This window comes from Eschrichtius robustus, chromosome 5 (genome assembly GCF_028021215.1).
Source record: "Eschrichtius robustus isolate mEscRob2 chromosome 5, mEscRob2.pri, whole genome shotgun sequence".
NCBI lineage: Eukaryota > Metazoa > Chordata > Mammalia > Artiodactyla > Eschrichtiidae > Eschrichtius > Eschrichtius robustus.
The window spans coordinates 25751183-25769271 of NC_090828.1; the positions used below are offsets into that span (position 1 = coordinate 25751183).

The window sequence follows — 18089 nt, forward strand, 5'->3', positions numbered from 1 at the left end:
TAGTTTTCTTCTCTCTTTTAAACGATAATTAATTAGTGAAGATATTGAAGAGTGCTAGAGTATAAGAAGAGGAACCTCAGGGACATTTAAAGAGGAGGTACAAATATGGTGAAATTAAATAAACCAAACATTTTTATGTGAATAGTACTCTCTGGAACTGTGCTATGTAGTGGCCCTATGTAATATCTACTATTTTGGTATATTTAACATTCTTTTAGGATGAGCTCAGGACTTCAGAGACCATAAACTTTAAAGATATGAATTTAATTATATTTCTACTAAATGAGAGCTGTATAATTTTTTAAATTTAATCAAATGTTAATTTGCCCCTTTTTGGAAGTGTTACCATTTCATTGTTGAAACCATTACCTGGCACTTTGAATTAAAAGGCATATATGATAATTGATAAAGAAATACCAAATCATTGGAAAGCTAGGTCACAAATTTTCTCTTGCAATCTGGTATTAGGGAAAAGAAATTAAAGATGGTGTACATGAATTTAACGTACTATTCATAAAAGGGAAGGAGAAAGTCCTGTGAATTCAATTTTCAATGTCTTCCTTCTAACTAAATTAAATCATTCTGAGAGACATATTTAATCATTTATTTTTGAGATGAAATCATGCTGTACAATGCAACTTTATGTCAATTCAATTTTTTTTATTCATAAATTATTATTAGAAATATCAAATTATTTAACATGACTATTGCTAACATCATTTTAGGTAAAACTCAATGAAGTTCTGTATCAGTGTGATGTCTTTGAAATGTAATTAAGGTTTTATATGATGAAATATACAGTACATGAAGGAAATTTTCAAAAGAAGTATCTGGTAATATTTACCTACCATGACTTAATTTGGCCAATATATTAAATATAGATAATAAATTATATATAATAAAAATAATTATGCATGCTTGAGTTCTGAGTATATGGGAGTAAAGCTGTTTCTTGGGATGAATGTCACTTAAAAGGAAGTAAAAATGAAAAATAAATTTCCTAAGATTCTTACTTCTAATGAAATATGATGGCTATAGTATGACAGAACAAGCCAAGTCTACTGGTGATAGAAGTTTTCTCCTGATAACTTGACTTTTCTAATATCTAATACCTTTCGAGTACTCACTATATGCCCGGCATTTAAGTTAGGCACTAACTACTGCTTGAAACTATTGAAAAATAGTTTTTTCCAAATTTTGTTTTGTGACAGGATACTGTTATCTAGCCTTAAGTAGTGTGTGTGAGTCTAGAACACATTCTTTCAATTAGCTGAAGGGAATGAACAATTTTGCTGATTGGGAACAATTTTGCAGGATGTTGCATTTAGTTTGATCTTATTGTTTAAACTAGCTTCGTGTATGCTAGGTTCTACATGTCCCTCTACCTTGCTAGGTTCTTGACCAAATTCTCATTGACCGTCATCATCAAGAAACATCTCTGAGTTCTGCATCGACTCCTATATAACATTTCTTTTCACACTCCTTCTCTCTTCATCCCTCACTAGTGCCCTCTGTGCACTCATTATTTCATAGCCATACCTCTTGAAAAATTAGTCTGAACTTGTGGTCTCCCTGTTTTTGTCTCTAATTCTTTCTCCTAACCACTACAGTATGTCTTCTGTCCCTAACACTTAAGCAAAACTTTTATCAATAGGACTGCTAATGACCTCCTAAATGCCAATTTTAATAATGTCTTTCTGTCCTCTTCCTATAGTGACATTCTAACTTTTGACATCATCAATCATTCAATTTTTAAAATGATATATTTTTCTGGATTTTCACTGCATTGCTCTTTGTTGGACTTTCTCCTTTCCCCCTAACTTTGTCATCTCAGTTTTCTTTCCCTGCATTTCTTCTTTTTGCTTATCGCTTACATATGTGTTCTCTCGTTGGTCTCTGTGGAGGAATCTAACCCATATCCACAACTTCAACCATTCCGCATCTTCTGGTGACTCACATTCATTCATTTATTCATTCAATAGGTATTGATTGTGCATCTGTGATATGCAACATGTGTTCTAAGGGATAGAGATTACAACATAAGTATAAATGACAAATTGCCCTCATGGTGCTTTCAGTATAGTTGATGAAGCAGACAACAAATAAGGGGAATAAGCAATGTGCTTATATGTCAGGTAGTCATAAGTGCTATGAAGAAAAATAAAGCAAGATAAGGTTTAGAGGCTTACAGAGGGGAGAATGATATTTTAGTTCAAACATTTGGAGAAGACTTCTCTGAGGGGATGTTTAAGCAGAAACCAGAATAATGTAAAAGCTAGTCCTGCATATATCATCATCCAGTAAGTAGCACTAACTAAAAATTTGAAGTTGTCCTTGACACTTTGTCTTTCTCGTGCTCTAATTCTATCTGATATTAAGTACTGTTGATATTAGCTCTTATCTTACAAGTCAATCTACTTCTATTCATCTCTACCACCATTACTACCACCACCAATTCTGATGGCAGAATTTTACTTTTTTTTCCATGGGAAGATACTTATTTAAAAATATTCAGTAGTTATCAATAAACTCAACTGCCAAGACTCATATCTGAATATACCACACAAGAAAATAGTTATTGAGATTCTTTAGTTTTGTATTATGGCAAAAGTTTTGCTTTGTAAAGAGGATACCTCATAAAAATTGATATAATTGTCCTAGGAAGGAAACTATGGCATACGTATTCCCACCCACTGAACTTTATGGTTTCCAGCCAGTAGCATGCAATTCTGTGAAACTAGAGAATATTAGGAATGATCTGTTTCTGTTCAGTTATAACTAAGGCCTCCCTATAGTGTTTGAATGTATTTGCATAATATGTATGCTCAACACTTTGTATCTGTTGATCTAGAGGTAGCTGTATTAATAGGTTGCACACTTCATTTCTTTTTAATTAATTTCTAAAGAGACACAGAGGATAGCTACTACAACCCACAGACATATCCATTCTCATTGCAATCCACATCTTTATTGATCAGCTGCCTAAGGAGTAGAAGTAATCCATTCTAGGTTTACTTCTCTAAGAGAGTATGGACACTATACGATTCACTCCTCCCATTTGTAATCATATTGACAAGAGGTCAGTGAGAGGGGAAAACAGTAGCATGTTTAGTATTCTCTTGATCTAGGCAGATGAGCTTTTTACCTGTAATTTATTTAGTAGGAAAGCAGTGGCTTCTCACATGTGCTTTTTAACTTACTCTTTTTGTTTATTTATTTTATTGTTTTCATTTTGTTGTTTCTTTAAGAGAAATTTTGAGTCTCAAGGAGGCTGTTCTGCAAATTCTTCCAATGGAAATTTTCAAAAGCTTGGGAAAGGTGGTAAATAAAATTTCTGAAGAAATATTTGAAGAAGTTGTAGGAAACAAAAAGAAAAAAATTCTGTTACCCCTGCCAGCCTCAGGAATCTTTAAATAGTGTCCTCATTCACATTCCTTGGTACTCTAATATTACCATCTGGGGTTTGGCCTAACTGTTGCAGGGTTTGTTTTCCTCCTTCCTATCATAAATATCACAGATTTTACATTTGTTCTATTTACATTGCAGAGAAAAAGCTACTGTCTGGACAGCCTTTCAAACTTTTGGTCTTATTGTTTATTTAATCCAACCACAAACATGTACTGAGTGCCAGGTAAATGCCAGGAAATCTTCAAATTGTTGAAAGTACATAGTTGAATTCACAAATGTTGGTTTATAAAGTGCTTCCAGAGGTACTGTCCTAGGAAACCCAGAAAAACTAAAGTTTGTTTATAAGTTTTAAATGAGTATTATGTACAAGAGTTTTCTCTTGGTTGAACTCTTAGAGCATTTATTGTCTATATAACAACAATTCACTTGTATATACTGTCTTTTTTTAGTTTTATATATGGTTTTATATAGTCTATTGATACCTACGGTCATATAGAGTAATGGTTAAGATTGTTGCCTTTGGAGTTAAGCTGCTTGCACTCAAATCTTGGTTCTTCTGGGCTTTGCCATGCACTAGATATCACTCTTGGGCAAGTTATTTTACTTCTCTGTGTGTCAGCTTCCTCATCTTAAAATGGGAATAATAGTAGCAGAGATCTCATTGAGTTCTTGTAAATTCCTGTATATATAGCACTTAAAACAGTCCCCTGGCACCGAGTGTGTAAATAAATGTTAACTATTTCATAGATACAAACATATATAGTGATAATATACACAGTTATGTTTTGTCTTTCCCATGTGATTTCAGTGTTCTCAATTAACAAGAAATCGCTCCGTGTTGTATCTTCCACAGTGACTATTACTATTATTGTTTGTTTAGATTCTCCTACATTGAAATTAGTACTAAATAGCAGATAATTTACATTGTTAAGCCAATTTATAGCATTTTACAAATAGTATTAATGTTCAATTCAGTCTTGTTTGTAGTGTCAAAGAGATGGAGTTAAGTTTGGTACCCTTCAGTAGGGGAATAGACAACTGACAGTGCATTCCTGTGTTATACATGTGTATATGTCTGTGAATTCATATGTATAATGCAGTGCAGCTATGAGAACTGGATTACATATAGCAACATGTTTGAATCTAAAAAAAAACCTAATGAGTAAAACATGATCCTATTTAATACACAATACTATTTATATATTAGAAATAACACAAAGCACTTGTTAGAAAATATGGATAAAAAGAAATAAACATATGGATGATAGATTGAAAGGATATGTATTAAAAACATTATTGTTGGTATTTATGATGGATAAAGAATGGGGCTGATGTAGAGGATAGAGAGAAACAATGATCATAGTGTGCATGAATTATAGAGTGTGGTTAGCTTAAAATTCTGAGTACTTGAGATCCTAAAAGAAAAAAGTCACACACATTGCCTTAGGTTGGCTCCTAGAAAACAATCTCTGAGAAAAGTTTGCACTTAGGAAGTTTTTCTTAAGTGTTCTCAAGAACAACACCTATCAGACAGTGAAAACGCAGTATTAGGTAGAAGGAAAAGTTCAGCTATGATAAAACTTCAGCAAAGGAATCATTCAATCCCGTGGGGTGTCCCAGAACTAGAACAGCTCTTTATAGTTGTCAAGAGAGGTATGGCCTTTGTAACTCAACATCAACAAATTACTGGATGTGGGCTGCCTCCGGTGAGAGGATGAACCCCTGGCAAAGCAGCTCCCCTTGTAGTTGGGTTGGCGGTGTCACTGCCCCTAAACGAAGGCAGCCAAGATGAGAGCCCTCAGCAGTCAACACTCCCAGGAGCTGAGATTAGGAGAACTTGGGCCTGAAGAGGTTTCTGGGTGGCACACCATAGTATCTACTACATGCAGGTATGGATACACACACACATACACACACACACAAATATATTATTGGAACTAAATTTCAAAGCTGTATTTCAAATAGCAACCAATAATGTCTTCACTACACACTATTAAAATGAAGGAAATTCAGTTGTCCTCAATATTGCAAAATCTTCTTAAGAACTGCAACCTGACCAAGTCTCTTGAAGATCATAGGTGCAATTGGAAAATGTGAGAATTAAACTGGAGTGTTAATGCCAAGCCAGTCTGGGACAACCATGTGAATCTGCTTTTCTTCCTGAGCAGCATAAGAGGAAGAACATTCAGGGACAAATAGAATGAGAAACAGAAGTCACCACACTCAACAGTGCTGAGTAATCAGTAGGTGTTTTAGTTGGCTGCCTTTTCTTTCTCTTATAGCGGCTGCATTGTATTTTTCATCAGAAGGATGAATTTGAGATCATTTATTTAAAACATGGTATCTTAGAATATTGAATGTTCTAGGTGTTTTACAAACATTAAGGCATTGAATCCTCAAGACAATCCTCAGGGTAGATGCTATTATTATCCCCATTTAACGAATAAAGAAAAGGAAACACAAATAAAGTGACCAAGATCACACAGATAGTAAGTAGCCAGGGTTTAAACATCAGATGCACTAAACTGACTTTTACTAAAACGTGTTCACTGTTCTCACTAAACATTTGAAGGGAGACATCTACTCTACCTCTTTCTTTACTGTTATCTGTGTCTATTATTGGCCACCACTTAATATTTTAGATAGAAATATTTTCCAGTTCCATCATGGAATAAAGATTTAAAGCTAGAGAACAGCTCAGAGATCATTTAGGCCAATTTGTGACTTTTATAGAAGAGGCGAACTGAGTACCTGTGGTCATAAACCTTGTGAGCAGCATGTCTGGGACTTCCCTCTTGCAACACTAAGTTCTGTGTTCTTTCTACTGTGCCATGAACCAGCTTTGGCTGGTTGAAAAGACTTCTCAGTTGATTCAATTACAGAGCCCCCTTAGTTTCTCTCCAGGCACTATTTGGATAAAGTCAGTCACTTCATCCAAAAAGGTCTTTTTCTTCCCTTGAACATGCTCATATCTTTAGCCCTAATAGTAGAGAGCATTAGAGTTAGATGTCTTTTTTCCCCTCACGGGTAGAATTGCTTTCAGAAGGAAAGGTAGAAAAGAGGAGCGATTTTCAACTGAAGTTAGTTTTCCTAAAGCTTCCTGTTATTCAGAAAGCTTCAGGTTATTAGAATGAAAACAGAAAAAAATGTACTCTTGCTAATTCCAGAGATTAATGCCTATGAGAACTGACTACAACTTGAAATTTTTAGCTCCACACACGTGTTTGATGAAAATGTCGCCTGGCCTATATATGGGAAGCAAATATTTATTGTCAGAAATAGTCTGGTCTCTCTTGACTTCCGTTAGCTTCCTGCAGCTGGGCAGAATGCATTTTAACGTTGGATTAAAGCATAATCATGATGCATTTGCTAGGCAGCTGTGAGTCAATATCATAAGATTGAAAAGAAGGTCATTGCTAGGTGTTCATCGATACCAATATTTTAAAATTGTCAGTCACTGATTTTTTTCCATAGAGCAGTTTATATGAGTCAATTCTAACCAGAGAATAAAACTTTAAATTCAATTGTAGTAAAATTATCCTTGGATTTTGTATTAAAGTGCATTTCTGAAGGTCAAGAGTAAAATTTGACTTTCCCTAGCGAGTTTGTGTATATTGATGCATATTGTAAGAGGTATGAGCAAAACAGAAAGTAAGTAAGCAGTCTTGAAAACTCATTAAGGCATGTAGAACAAGTATGAAAATGGTAAAGTTCTGAGTGGTGTGGTGATAGTAAATTCTGAGTAGTTTGAGTAAAATCGGAATTGCAGCACTTGGATCAAGAAGTAGACAAAATGCCCCGAAAACACCTCCACCCAGAATGCCCCTCAGTGCTGAGTGATAAAAGGCAGATTCTTTGGTACAGAAAATCTACTATTTTATTCACCCATGGAAAACATCCTGCAGCATTGAAAACTTTTTGACCTATCCTGTTTATGACCTTTATCTTCACTAAATTCCTGAATATGTGATATGTTTATGGAAAGCACCAAATCTTTTATTAGAGTCTTTAATTTTTCCTTCTCCTTATATGACAGCACCCTCAGGTGCATCATTATTAAAATAATATTTCAAACAGTAATTATTCCGAAATTTGTAGCCACACATTAATAATGATGGGCAGGTTATGGGTATATGTGTCACCATTTGCAAACATTTATTGAACACCCACTGTGATATATTAGTTGAGGTTCACAGATTTTCTGAAATAGGCAATTCAAGTTAATGAGCGTAAGTGATTCTTATGCACTAGGACTGTTGATATATATCCGTGGAACAACATTGCATGTTCTATGCTTATTACATGCCACTTACTCCTTAAGTGCTTTACATACTATTTAATCATCACAACAACCTTTGTGATAAGTGCTATTATGGCTGTTTTAGAGAGGAAGAAGATGAGTGACAGAGAGGTTTATTAACTTGCTAGAGTCACACAGCAAGAACATGGCAGAGCTGGGGTTCTAGCCAAGCAATCAACTCCAGAATCTATTCTCAAACCCACTCCACCATACTGCATAACCTGTGGCCAAAGCTAGAACTGAGTTTCCAATTTACACAATTTAAACTCCTGCTAAATTATAAAAGATTCTATAATTTAGCTGAGTTTTAAATATAAATACAAACATGTCAGTCACCTTCATTATGCCCTGAATTCATAGAAACATTTGATAATATTTAATTTTTTTCTGCAAAAGTACTAGGATCTTTTGAAGCTATATGACTTCACTGTGTACATTAATTTCTATGTACCCACACTACCTGATGACCCATCAAGAGATGAGATAGGCTTAAATATGCAGACTTTAAGTCCCACACCAAGGGACCAAATCCCAGTTCAACCACTCATTAAATAGATGACTTGGAGCAAGTAACTTGACCTCTCTTAGCCTTGGTTTTCTCACATTTAAAATGAGATGAAAGTAGTATGCGTCTATAGGATTCAGTTAACCTACCAATGTAGACGTGTTTAGTTTAATGCCTGCCATATTCTGAGAATCAGTCAGTGTTAGCTGAGGTTGTTGTCAGTGTTCGTATTCCCAGCATGTACTCCACCTGAGCTGGCAGGGCAAGGACATGGGAGTTGCTACAGGGCAGAGTAAGAGGATCCTTTTCAACCCATGCAGTATCCCTCTACCATCTTCAAACTTCATGGGACTTCATCCAGTTTATCTTTGTCACTGCTGTTTCTAATAACTGTCTTCCTCCTTAATCGCATCACACTCTGATTGAAGGAGTGATTTTATTTTGAAGGAATTTACCAGAGAATGTGATTCTAATGAGATCTTCTGGTAAGAAAATCCTATTTCAATGACTGTGATGTGGAGAAACCTATTGTGAGCAATACATAGAATTCAACACTCTAATTCAGGGTGTGAGAGTAGGACTAAGATGGCAGTCATAATTAATGATTTGAAAGTGTGCATTTGTACGATGATGTTTCATAGTTACAAAACAACCATACAAATGTATTTTGATGGTTTGGTGAGGAGGTGGATGCTTCTGTTTTTATTTCTTTTGATCATGGTCCGGTGGCTAGGGGAAACAATAGAGATTATCATCTGGTTTCCTGAATTTATTTCTCATTATTTTGAAGAAAATACTTTTTTACGGACAAATAGTATTGAGGTTCAGGATAGTCACCTCCTGAGGCTTTGTGTATAGACTGTCAAAGATCTTTTGGAGTTTTTGAGGCTTTGCTTGTACTGTAGAATGTGACTTTAGAGTCTTAAGTTCCTTGGTGAATATTAGTTCCCTACTGGTAGAGTATATATTTCTTAAATATATTTACATTTGGATAATATCTAGTTAAGGGAATCATTATCCACCTAAATTACAAAAATCAAAAGCACAGACTTATTCTCAGTTTACTCTCTTCTTCATTGTTCAGTCATTTACCAAGGATGGTTATTTTATTTTATAAATGTACCTTGAAATTGTTCTCTCCCTAGTTCCTTCTGGCCTAGTTTAGTTGAAGATTCAGACATTCATGCATGTAGGAGCTGGATGATTATCATAACTAATAAAAGCAGAACTCCTGAAAAGTGATAGTAAGTGGTAGGACCCTGGCAAACTGGGGACCAGATGCCCTTAATGGAGTATAGCCAGTAACCAGCTAAAGAGGATGTTTGAAACTTGCTCAGTGTGGGAACAAAAAAAAAAGAAAAATGGATACAACTCATGGATGGTCAATTTACAACCTTTATTTCACTCTCATCACTTTTCTTCCGTAATGTGGCAGACTCCTGACTTTAGCTATATTTGTGTGCAATCCATCCTCTCTACTGGCACCAGGTGATGTTTTCAAGGCTCCAATGATAATTGTGTCACTCTCCTTTTTAAAAAAACTCCCGCATCACCACATTGAATGCTGCATACAATGTGAAGTTCAAATTCTCTATCATGACATATCAGGGGCCCCTCTTGGATCTAGCCTCTTCTTACCTTTTCAGGCTCACCACTCACCATATATATAATGCTTCAGAAATACAGAATTATATACCTTTGTCCAAGTACACTATGCTATTGATGGCCCTGTGCTTGTTCTCTCTAACTGCAATTTTTCCCTCATCTTGTCCAACTGGTGGACATCCATCCTTCAAACCATACTTGGAAATCAGTACCTCTCTGAAGCCTCCCCTCTCATGCACACTTGCTAAGCTATACTACAGATGGTCCTCAAAATACAGCCCTCCTTAAATGCCTTACATGCATCACTGATCCATTCAAGTTTATACTCCATATGTGCCCACTTTACTAATGAGCTTCTGTCCTCCTTTAATGCACAGATCTTCTCTGACTCTCTTTTGTCTTTCTGATGTCTAGCACAGTGATTGGCATACAGTATGTGTTCTGTAATTATGTGTGGATCTGAATATTAACTTGTTGCCAATACTCTTTACATATTCTGTTATGAAGATGGTAGGAAAGAGAATGATGACTGTTTTTTGTGGACACTTCCTACAGGGACAAAATTATTGAACATACTTTATCTCCAAGGCAATAAGTCTATTTTTTAATCTTTTAAAGCATGCAAGGGTTATTTGTTTTCACTTTATTCTAAAAATTTCCAATTTGGCGTAATCAAAGAGAAAGCACTGTTTAGGAAAGAGGGAAAGAACCCCATAAATCCCAGTTGTGGGTTGATACCAGAAAACACTAATACATATGGTGTCACCCAACTGCTGACTGATTGCACCATATCAGGCAGTATCTCCACTGGTTGTGTTTAACGGGCATTTGTATAGTACTTGGCTCATGATGCTGTTTGAAGCAATATTCTCTTTCCACTACACCGGGTAGACGGTTCATAATTTTTTGACCTCTGTGATTTGTGTCTCTGTTTACCACAGCTTTTGTTTTGATATCAGAAACCGTTAATCCTTCAAAGTCCTGCCGTTGTAATGTTAACTGCCAGCATCATTGATTTGCAATTGGCATGAGAGCATACTTCAACTGTTTTATAACACTTCTGACTTGTTTTTTACCACTGAAATCCTCAAATATAGAATTTTCCCTAACTCTTCAACAAAAAATATGTTCACTCAAACAAAGGATGTTCATTCTAATCTGGGCCTCTGAGTTCATTTCCTTGGTTTTACATCAACCTTTTAGTTAAGGCTAGTGGTTCATGACTCTTGGTTTCTCTATTGATGAAATACAATTAATAATTATTGTTTCTATGGATTATTTTTTATTTGCATATATTTTAATATATATGTTATGTATATGTATAACACATATGTATACATGTGTATATGTACATATACGTGTAGATGTGTGTGTGTATGTTGGGGGAAGAGTCAGTTATATCTCTTGTTGGTGATCAGCAATATATTTTATTTTTAATTACAGTACATGTTTTATGAAGAAAACATATTAAAGGCTAACTTAAGGGTCATTATAAATAATGTAATTTTACTTGTGGATTCTCACAATGACTACTAATGTCATCAAAGCTATTTTTTAAATTATAGGCTTTTAATGCCCCTAGGGCAAACTTCATTTTTTTGCATAATTAATAAGAATAATATGATTCTTCAGACTTGATAGAACCTATAAAGGTGAATTTGCCTCCATTAAACCTTCATTTGAAATACTTTTGAAAAATATGGAGAGCTGCATTTGTTTGGAGCGGGTGTATGGGGGAAGATGACATGAAACAGAAGTTATTGAGGAGAAAACAATTAAGAATATGTGGGTCAGTCCAAGTACATGTTAGCTTATCTACTAAGACACGTGCATACCTCACTAATGAAAGTGTTTGCAAAAGAATATAAAGTATCTGGGAAAATATGATCAAACATTTAGCTCATATGCAGGTAATTCATTCTGCTTTACAGAGCTTTAGTGGGAAAAAGGCCAAAAGCTATTTGTGGTTTGCTTTTTTAATTCCACATTTTCCATAATTTTGAAAATATTCTCAGATTCTGCCATTACTTAGAGAAATCAAGCACTTGCAACTGATTGCTAGGAAACACCTTTGTTGACAATACAAAAGCAGAGGCATTAACTGACTCTCTGGGGAATTTGGTGTTTTTCAGGGAATGATGTACCTGGAAGAAAGACGGCTTGTTCATCGGGATTTGGCAGCCCGTAATGTCTTAGTGAAATCTCCAAACCATGTAAAAATCACGGATTTTGGACTAGCCAGGCTCTTGGAAGGTGATGAAAAAGAGTATAATGCTGATGGAGGAAAGGTGGGTGTCTTTTTGAGAGCAATATTACTTGAAAATATAGTATAATACCCTTTTATCTCCTTATATGTTATAGGAAGAAATCAATAAACCTGAGGTTTAAGAGATTATAAAATCCCAATTCCACCATTTGCCTTCTCTCCCACCCAGGGTTATAAATATATATTTATATACACATACATACATACATATATATATACACATATATATGTACATATGGAAACATACACACACATATATATACAATATATAATATACAGGATGTATTACCTACTTCCATTTCTCAAAAGTAGCTAAAATAAGACAATGTGTGTCTGGACCCAAGTTATCTTTATGTCAGTTCCAGTGTTAGAGAGTTGGTGGCTCCCTAGGAACTCTAGAGATTACACTTTAATCCAGGGCCATAGAAATTGTTTCATTAATCCTAATAATTTAAGACTATTACAGAGAGATCAGAGAGATACAACTTCTTTCTCATAGACTAGAGAGAAGTTTCAATGCGACCAGGAACCATAACTATTGGAAAGTTGGTCATCCTATTTCACGTCCAATCCTCCTACACCAGAAGCAACAGATTCCTCTTATCTGGCTCTGTTTTTTTTTTTTTTTTTTTTTAGTTTTCATTGTAGCATATGACTTACCAATTTATTTATTTATTTATTTTAACATCTTTATTGGAGTATAATTGCTTTACAATGGTGTGTTTTTTTCTGCTGTATAACAAAGTGAATCAGCTATACGTATACATATATCCCCATATCTCCTCCCTCTTGCATCTCCCTCCCACCCTCCCTATCCCACCCCTCTAGGTGGACACAGAGCCCTGAGCTGATCTCCCTGTGCTATGTGGCTGCTTTCCACTAGCTATCTATTTTACATTTGGTACTATATATATGTCCATGCCAATCTCTCACTTCATCCCAGCTTGCCCTTCCCCCTTCCCCCGTGTCCTCAAATCCACTCTCTACATCTGCGTCTTTATTCCTATCCTGCCCCTAAGTTCTTCAGGACCAATTTTTTTTTTTTTTTAGATTCCAAATATGTGTCAGCATATGGTATTTGTTTTTCTTTTTCTGACTTACTTCACTCTGTATGACAGTCACTAGGTCCATCCACCTCATGATAAATAACTCAATTTCGTTTATTTTTATGGCTGAGTAATATTCCATTGTATATATGTGCCACATCTTCTTTATCCATTCATCTGTCTATGGACACTAAGGTTGCTTCCATGTCCTGGCTATTGTAAATAGAGCTGTAATGAACATTGGGGTACATGACTCTTTTTCAATTATTGTTTTCTCAGGGTATATGCCCAGTACTGGGATTACTGGGTTGTATGGTAGTTCTATTTTTAGTTTTTAAAGGAACCTCACTAGTGTTCTCTATAGTGGCTGTATCAATTTATATTCCCACCAGCAGTGAAGAGGGTTCCCTTTACTCCACACCCTCTCCAGCATTTCTTGTTTGCAGATTTTTTGATGATGGCCATTCTGACCAGTGTGAGGTGATACCTTATTGTAGTTTTGATTGGCATTTCTCTAATGATTAGTGATGTTGAGTATCCTTTCATGCGTTTGTTTGCACTCTGTATATCTTCTTTGGAGAAATGTCTATTTAAGTCTTCTGCCCATTTTTGGATTGGGTTTTTTGTTTTTTTGTTATTGAGCTGCATGAGCTGCTTGTAAATTTTGGAGATTAATCCTTTGTCAGCTGCTTCATCTGCAAATATTTTCTCCCATTCTGAGGGTTGTCTTTTCGTCTTGGTTATAGTTTCCTTTTCTGTGCAAGAGCTTTTAAGTTTCATTAGGTCCCATTTGTTTATTTTTGTTTTTATTTCCATTTCTCTAGGAGGTGGGTCAAAAGGATCTTGCTGTGATTTCTGTCAGAGAGTGTTCTGCCTATATTTTCCTCTAAGAGTTTTATAGTGTCTGGCCTTACATTTAGGTCTTTAATCCATTTTGAGTTTATTTTTGTGTATGGTGGTAGGGAGTATTCTAATTTCATTCTTTTTCATGTAGCTGTCCAGTTTTCCCAGCACCACTTATTGAAGAGGCTGTCTTTTCTCCATTGCATATTTCTTCCTCCTTTATCAAAGATAAGGTGACCATATGTGTGTGGGTTTATCTCTGGGCTTTCTATCTTGTTCCACTGATCTCTATTTCTGTTTTTGTGCAAGTACCATACTGTCTTGATTAATGTAGCTTTGTAGTATAGTCTGAAAGCAGGGAGCTTGATTCCTCCAGCTCCGTTTTTCTTTTGCAAGTTTGCTTTGGCTATGCAGGGTCTTTGTGTTTCCATACAAATTGTGAAATTTTTTGTTCTAGTTCTCTGAAAAATGCCATTGGTAGTTTGATAGGGATTGCATTGAATCTGTAGATTGCTTTGGGTAGTATAGTCATTTTCACAATGTTGATTCTTCCAATTCAAGAACATGGTATATCTCTCCATCAGTTTCTATCATCTTTAATTTATTTCATCAGTGTCTTATAATTTTCTGCATACAGGTATTTTGTCTCCTTAGGTAGGTTTATTCCTAGGTATTTTATTCTTTGTGTTGCAATGGGAAATGAGAGTCTTCCCTTAATTTCTCTTTCAGATTTTTCATCATTAGTGCAGAGGAATGAAAGAGATTTCTGTGCATTAATTTTGTATCCTGCTACTTTACCAAATTCATTGATTAGCTCTACTAGTCTTCTGGTAGCATCTTTAGGATTCTCTATGTATAGTATCATGTATAGTATCATCTGAAAACAGTGACAGTTTTACTTCTTTTCTGATTTGGATTCCTTTTATTTCTTTTTCTTATCTGCTGTGGCTAAAACTTCTAAAACTATGTTGAATGATAATGGTGAGAGTGGACAACCTTGTCTTGTTCCTGATCTTAGTGGAAATGGTTTCAGTTTTTCACCATTGAGAATGATGTTGGCTGTGAGTTGGTCATATATGGCCTTTATTATGTTGATGTAATTTCCCTCTATCCCTACTTTCTGGAGGGTTTTTATCATAAATGGGTGTTGAATCTGTCGAAAGCTTTTTCTGCATCTATTGAGAGGATCATATGGTTTTTCTCCTTCAATTTGTTAATATGGTGTATCACATTGATTGATTTGCGTATATTGAAGAGTCCTTGCATTCCTGGGATAAACCCCACTTGATCATGGTGTATGATCCTTTTAATGTGCTGTTGGATTCTGTTTGCTAGTATTTTGTTGAGGGTTTTTGCATCTATGTTCATCAGTGATATTGGTCTGTAGTTTCCTTTTTTTGTGACATCTTTGTCTGGTTTGGTATCAGGGTGATAGTAGCCTCATAGAATGAGTTTTGGAGTGTTCCTCTCTTTCCTATATTTTGGAAAAGTTTGAGAAGGATAGGTGTTAGCTCTTCTCTAAGTGTTTCATAGAATTCACCTGTGAAGCCATCTGGTCCTGGGCTTTTTTTGTTCGATGATTTTTAATCACAGTTTTAATTTCAGTGCTTCTGAATGGTCTGTTTATATTTTCTATTTCTTCCTGGTTCTGTCTCAGAACATTGTGCTTTTCTAAGAATTTGTCCATTTCCTCCAGGTCCTCCATTTTATTGGCATATGGTTGCTTGTAGTAACCTCTCATGACCCTTTGTATTTCTGCAGTGTCAGTTGTTACTTCTCCTTTTTCATTTCTAACTCTGTTGATTTGAGTCTTCTCCCTTTTTTTCTTGATGAGTCTGGCTAATGGTTTATCAACTTTGTTTATATTCTCAGAGAATCAGCTTTTAGTTTTACTGATCTTTGCTATCATTTCCTTCATTTCCTTTTCATTTATTTCTGATCTGATCTTTATGATTTCTTTCCTTCTGCTAACATTGGATTTTGTTTATTCTTCTTTCTCTAATTGCTTTAGGTGTAAGGTTAGGTTGTTTATTTGAGATGTTTCTTGTTTCTTAAGGTAGGATTGTATTGCTATAAACTTCCCTCTGAGAACTGCTTTTACTGCATCCCATAGGTTTTGGGTCATCGTGTTTTCATTGTCATTTGTTTCTAGGTATTTTTTGTTTTCCTCTTTGATTTCTTCAGTGATCTCTTGATTATTTTGTAGTGTATTGGTTAGCCTCCATGTGTTTGTATTTTTTACATATTTTTTCCTGTAATTGATATCTAGTCTTATAGCATTGTGGTCAGAAAAGATACTAGATAAAATTTCAATTTTCTTAAATTTACCAAGGCTTGACTTGTGACACAAGATATGATCTATCCTGAAGAATGTTCTATGAGCACTTGAGAAGAAAGTATGTTCTGTTGTTTTTGGATGGAATGTCCTATAAATATCAATTAAGTCCATCTTATTTAATTTATCATTTAAGGCTTGTGTCTCCTTATTTATTTTCGTTTTGGATGATCAGTCCATTGGTGAAAGTGGGGTGTTAAACTCCCCTTCTATGATTGTGTTACTGTCGATTTCCCCTTTTATGGCTGTTAGCATTTGTCTTATGTATTGAGGTGCTCCTATGTTGGGTGCATAAATATTTACAACTGTTACATATTCTTCTTGGTTTGGTCCCATGATAATTATATAATGTCCTTCTTTGTCTCTTGTAATAGTCTTTATTTTCAAGTCTATTCTGTTTTATATGAGAATTGCTACTCCAGCTTTCTTATGATTTCTGTTTGCATTGAATATCTTTTTCCATTGCCTCACTTTCAGTCTGTATGTGTCCCTAGGTCTGAAGTTGGTCTCTTGTAGACAGCATATATATGTGTCTTGTTTTTGTATCCATTCAGCCAGTCTATTTCTTTTGGTTGGAGCATTTAATCCATTCACATTTTAGATAGTTATAGATATGTATGTTCCTATTACCATTTTCTTAATTGTTTTGGGTTTGTTATTGTAGGTCTTTTCCTTCTCTTGTGTTTCCTGCCTAGAGAAGTTCCTTTAGCATTTGTTGTAAAGCTGGTTTGATGGTGATGTATTCTCTTAGCTTTTGCTTGTCTGTAAAAAGGTTTTAATTTCTCCATTGAATCTGAATTAGATTCGTGCTGGGTAGAGTAATCTTTGTTGTAGGTTTTTCCCTTTCATCACTTTAAATATGTCCTGCCACTCCCTTCTGACTTGCAGAGTTTCTGCTGAAAGATCAGCTGTTAACCTTGTGGGGATTCCCTTGTATGTTATTCGTTGCTTTTCCCTTGTTGCTTTTATTTTTTCTTTATATTTAATTTTTGATAGTTTGATTAATATGTGTCTTGGCGTGTTTCTCCTTGGATTTATCCTGTATGGGACTGTCTGTGCTTCCTGTACTTGATTGACTATTTCCTTTCCTACATTAGGGAAGTTTTCAACTTTAATCTCTTCAAAATTTTCTCAGTCCCATTTTTTTTTTTTCTCTTCTTCTTCTGGGACCCTTATAATTCAAATGTTGGTGCGTTTAGTATTGTCCCAGAGGTCTCTGAGACTGTCCTCAATTCTTTTCATTCTTTTCTCTTTATTCTGTCCTGTGGTAGTTATTTCCATTATTTTATCTTCCAGGTCACTTATCCCTTCTTCTGCCTCAATTATTCTGCTATTGATTCCTTCTAGAGAATTTTTAATTTCATTTATTGTGCTGTTCATCATTGTTTGTTTGCTCTTTAGTTCTTCTAGGTCCTTGTTAAACGTTTCTTGTATTTTCTCCATTCTATTTCCAAGATTTTCGATCATCTTTACAATCATTACTCTGAATTCTTTTTCAGGTAGACTGCCAATTTCCTCTTCATTTGTTTGGTCTGGTGGGTTTTTACCTTGCTCCTTCATCTGCTGCGTATTTCTCTGTCTTCTCATTTTGCTTAACTTACTGCATTTGGAGTCTCCTTTTCACAGGCTGCATCTTAGTAGTTCCCGTTGTTTTTGGTGTCTGCCCCCCATTGGTAAGGTTGGTTCAGTGGGTTGTGTGAGCTTCCTGGTGGAGGGGGCTAGTGCCTGTGTTCTGGTGGATGAGGTTGGGTGTTTTCTTTCTGTGGGGCAGGACCGTGTTT

General features: G+C 35.4%; 1 protein-coding gene across 1 annotated transcript in view; it reads left to right on the top strand.

Moving 5' to 3' along the window:
• ERBB4 (erb-b2 receptor tyrosine kinase 4) overlaps positions 1-18089 on the top strand; it is a 1107258-nt gene that overhangs the window by 1045026 nt on the left and 44143 nt on the right. Inside the window, exon 21 of the mRNA XM_068543793.1 lies at positions 11951-12106. Within this exon, the coding sequence (XP_068399894.1) occupies positions 11951-12106 (156 nt within the window). The remainder of the gene's footprint in view (positions 1-11950; positions 12107-18089) is intronic.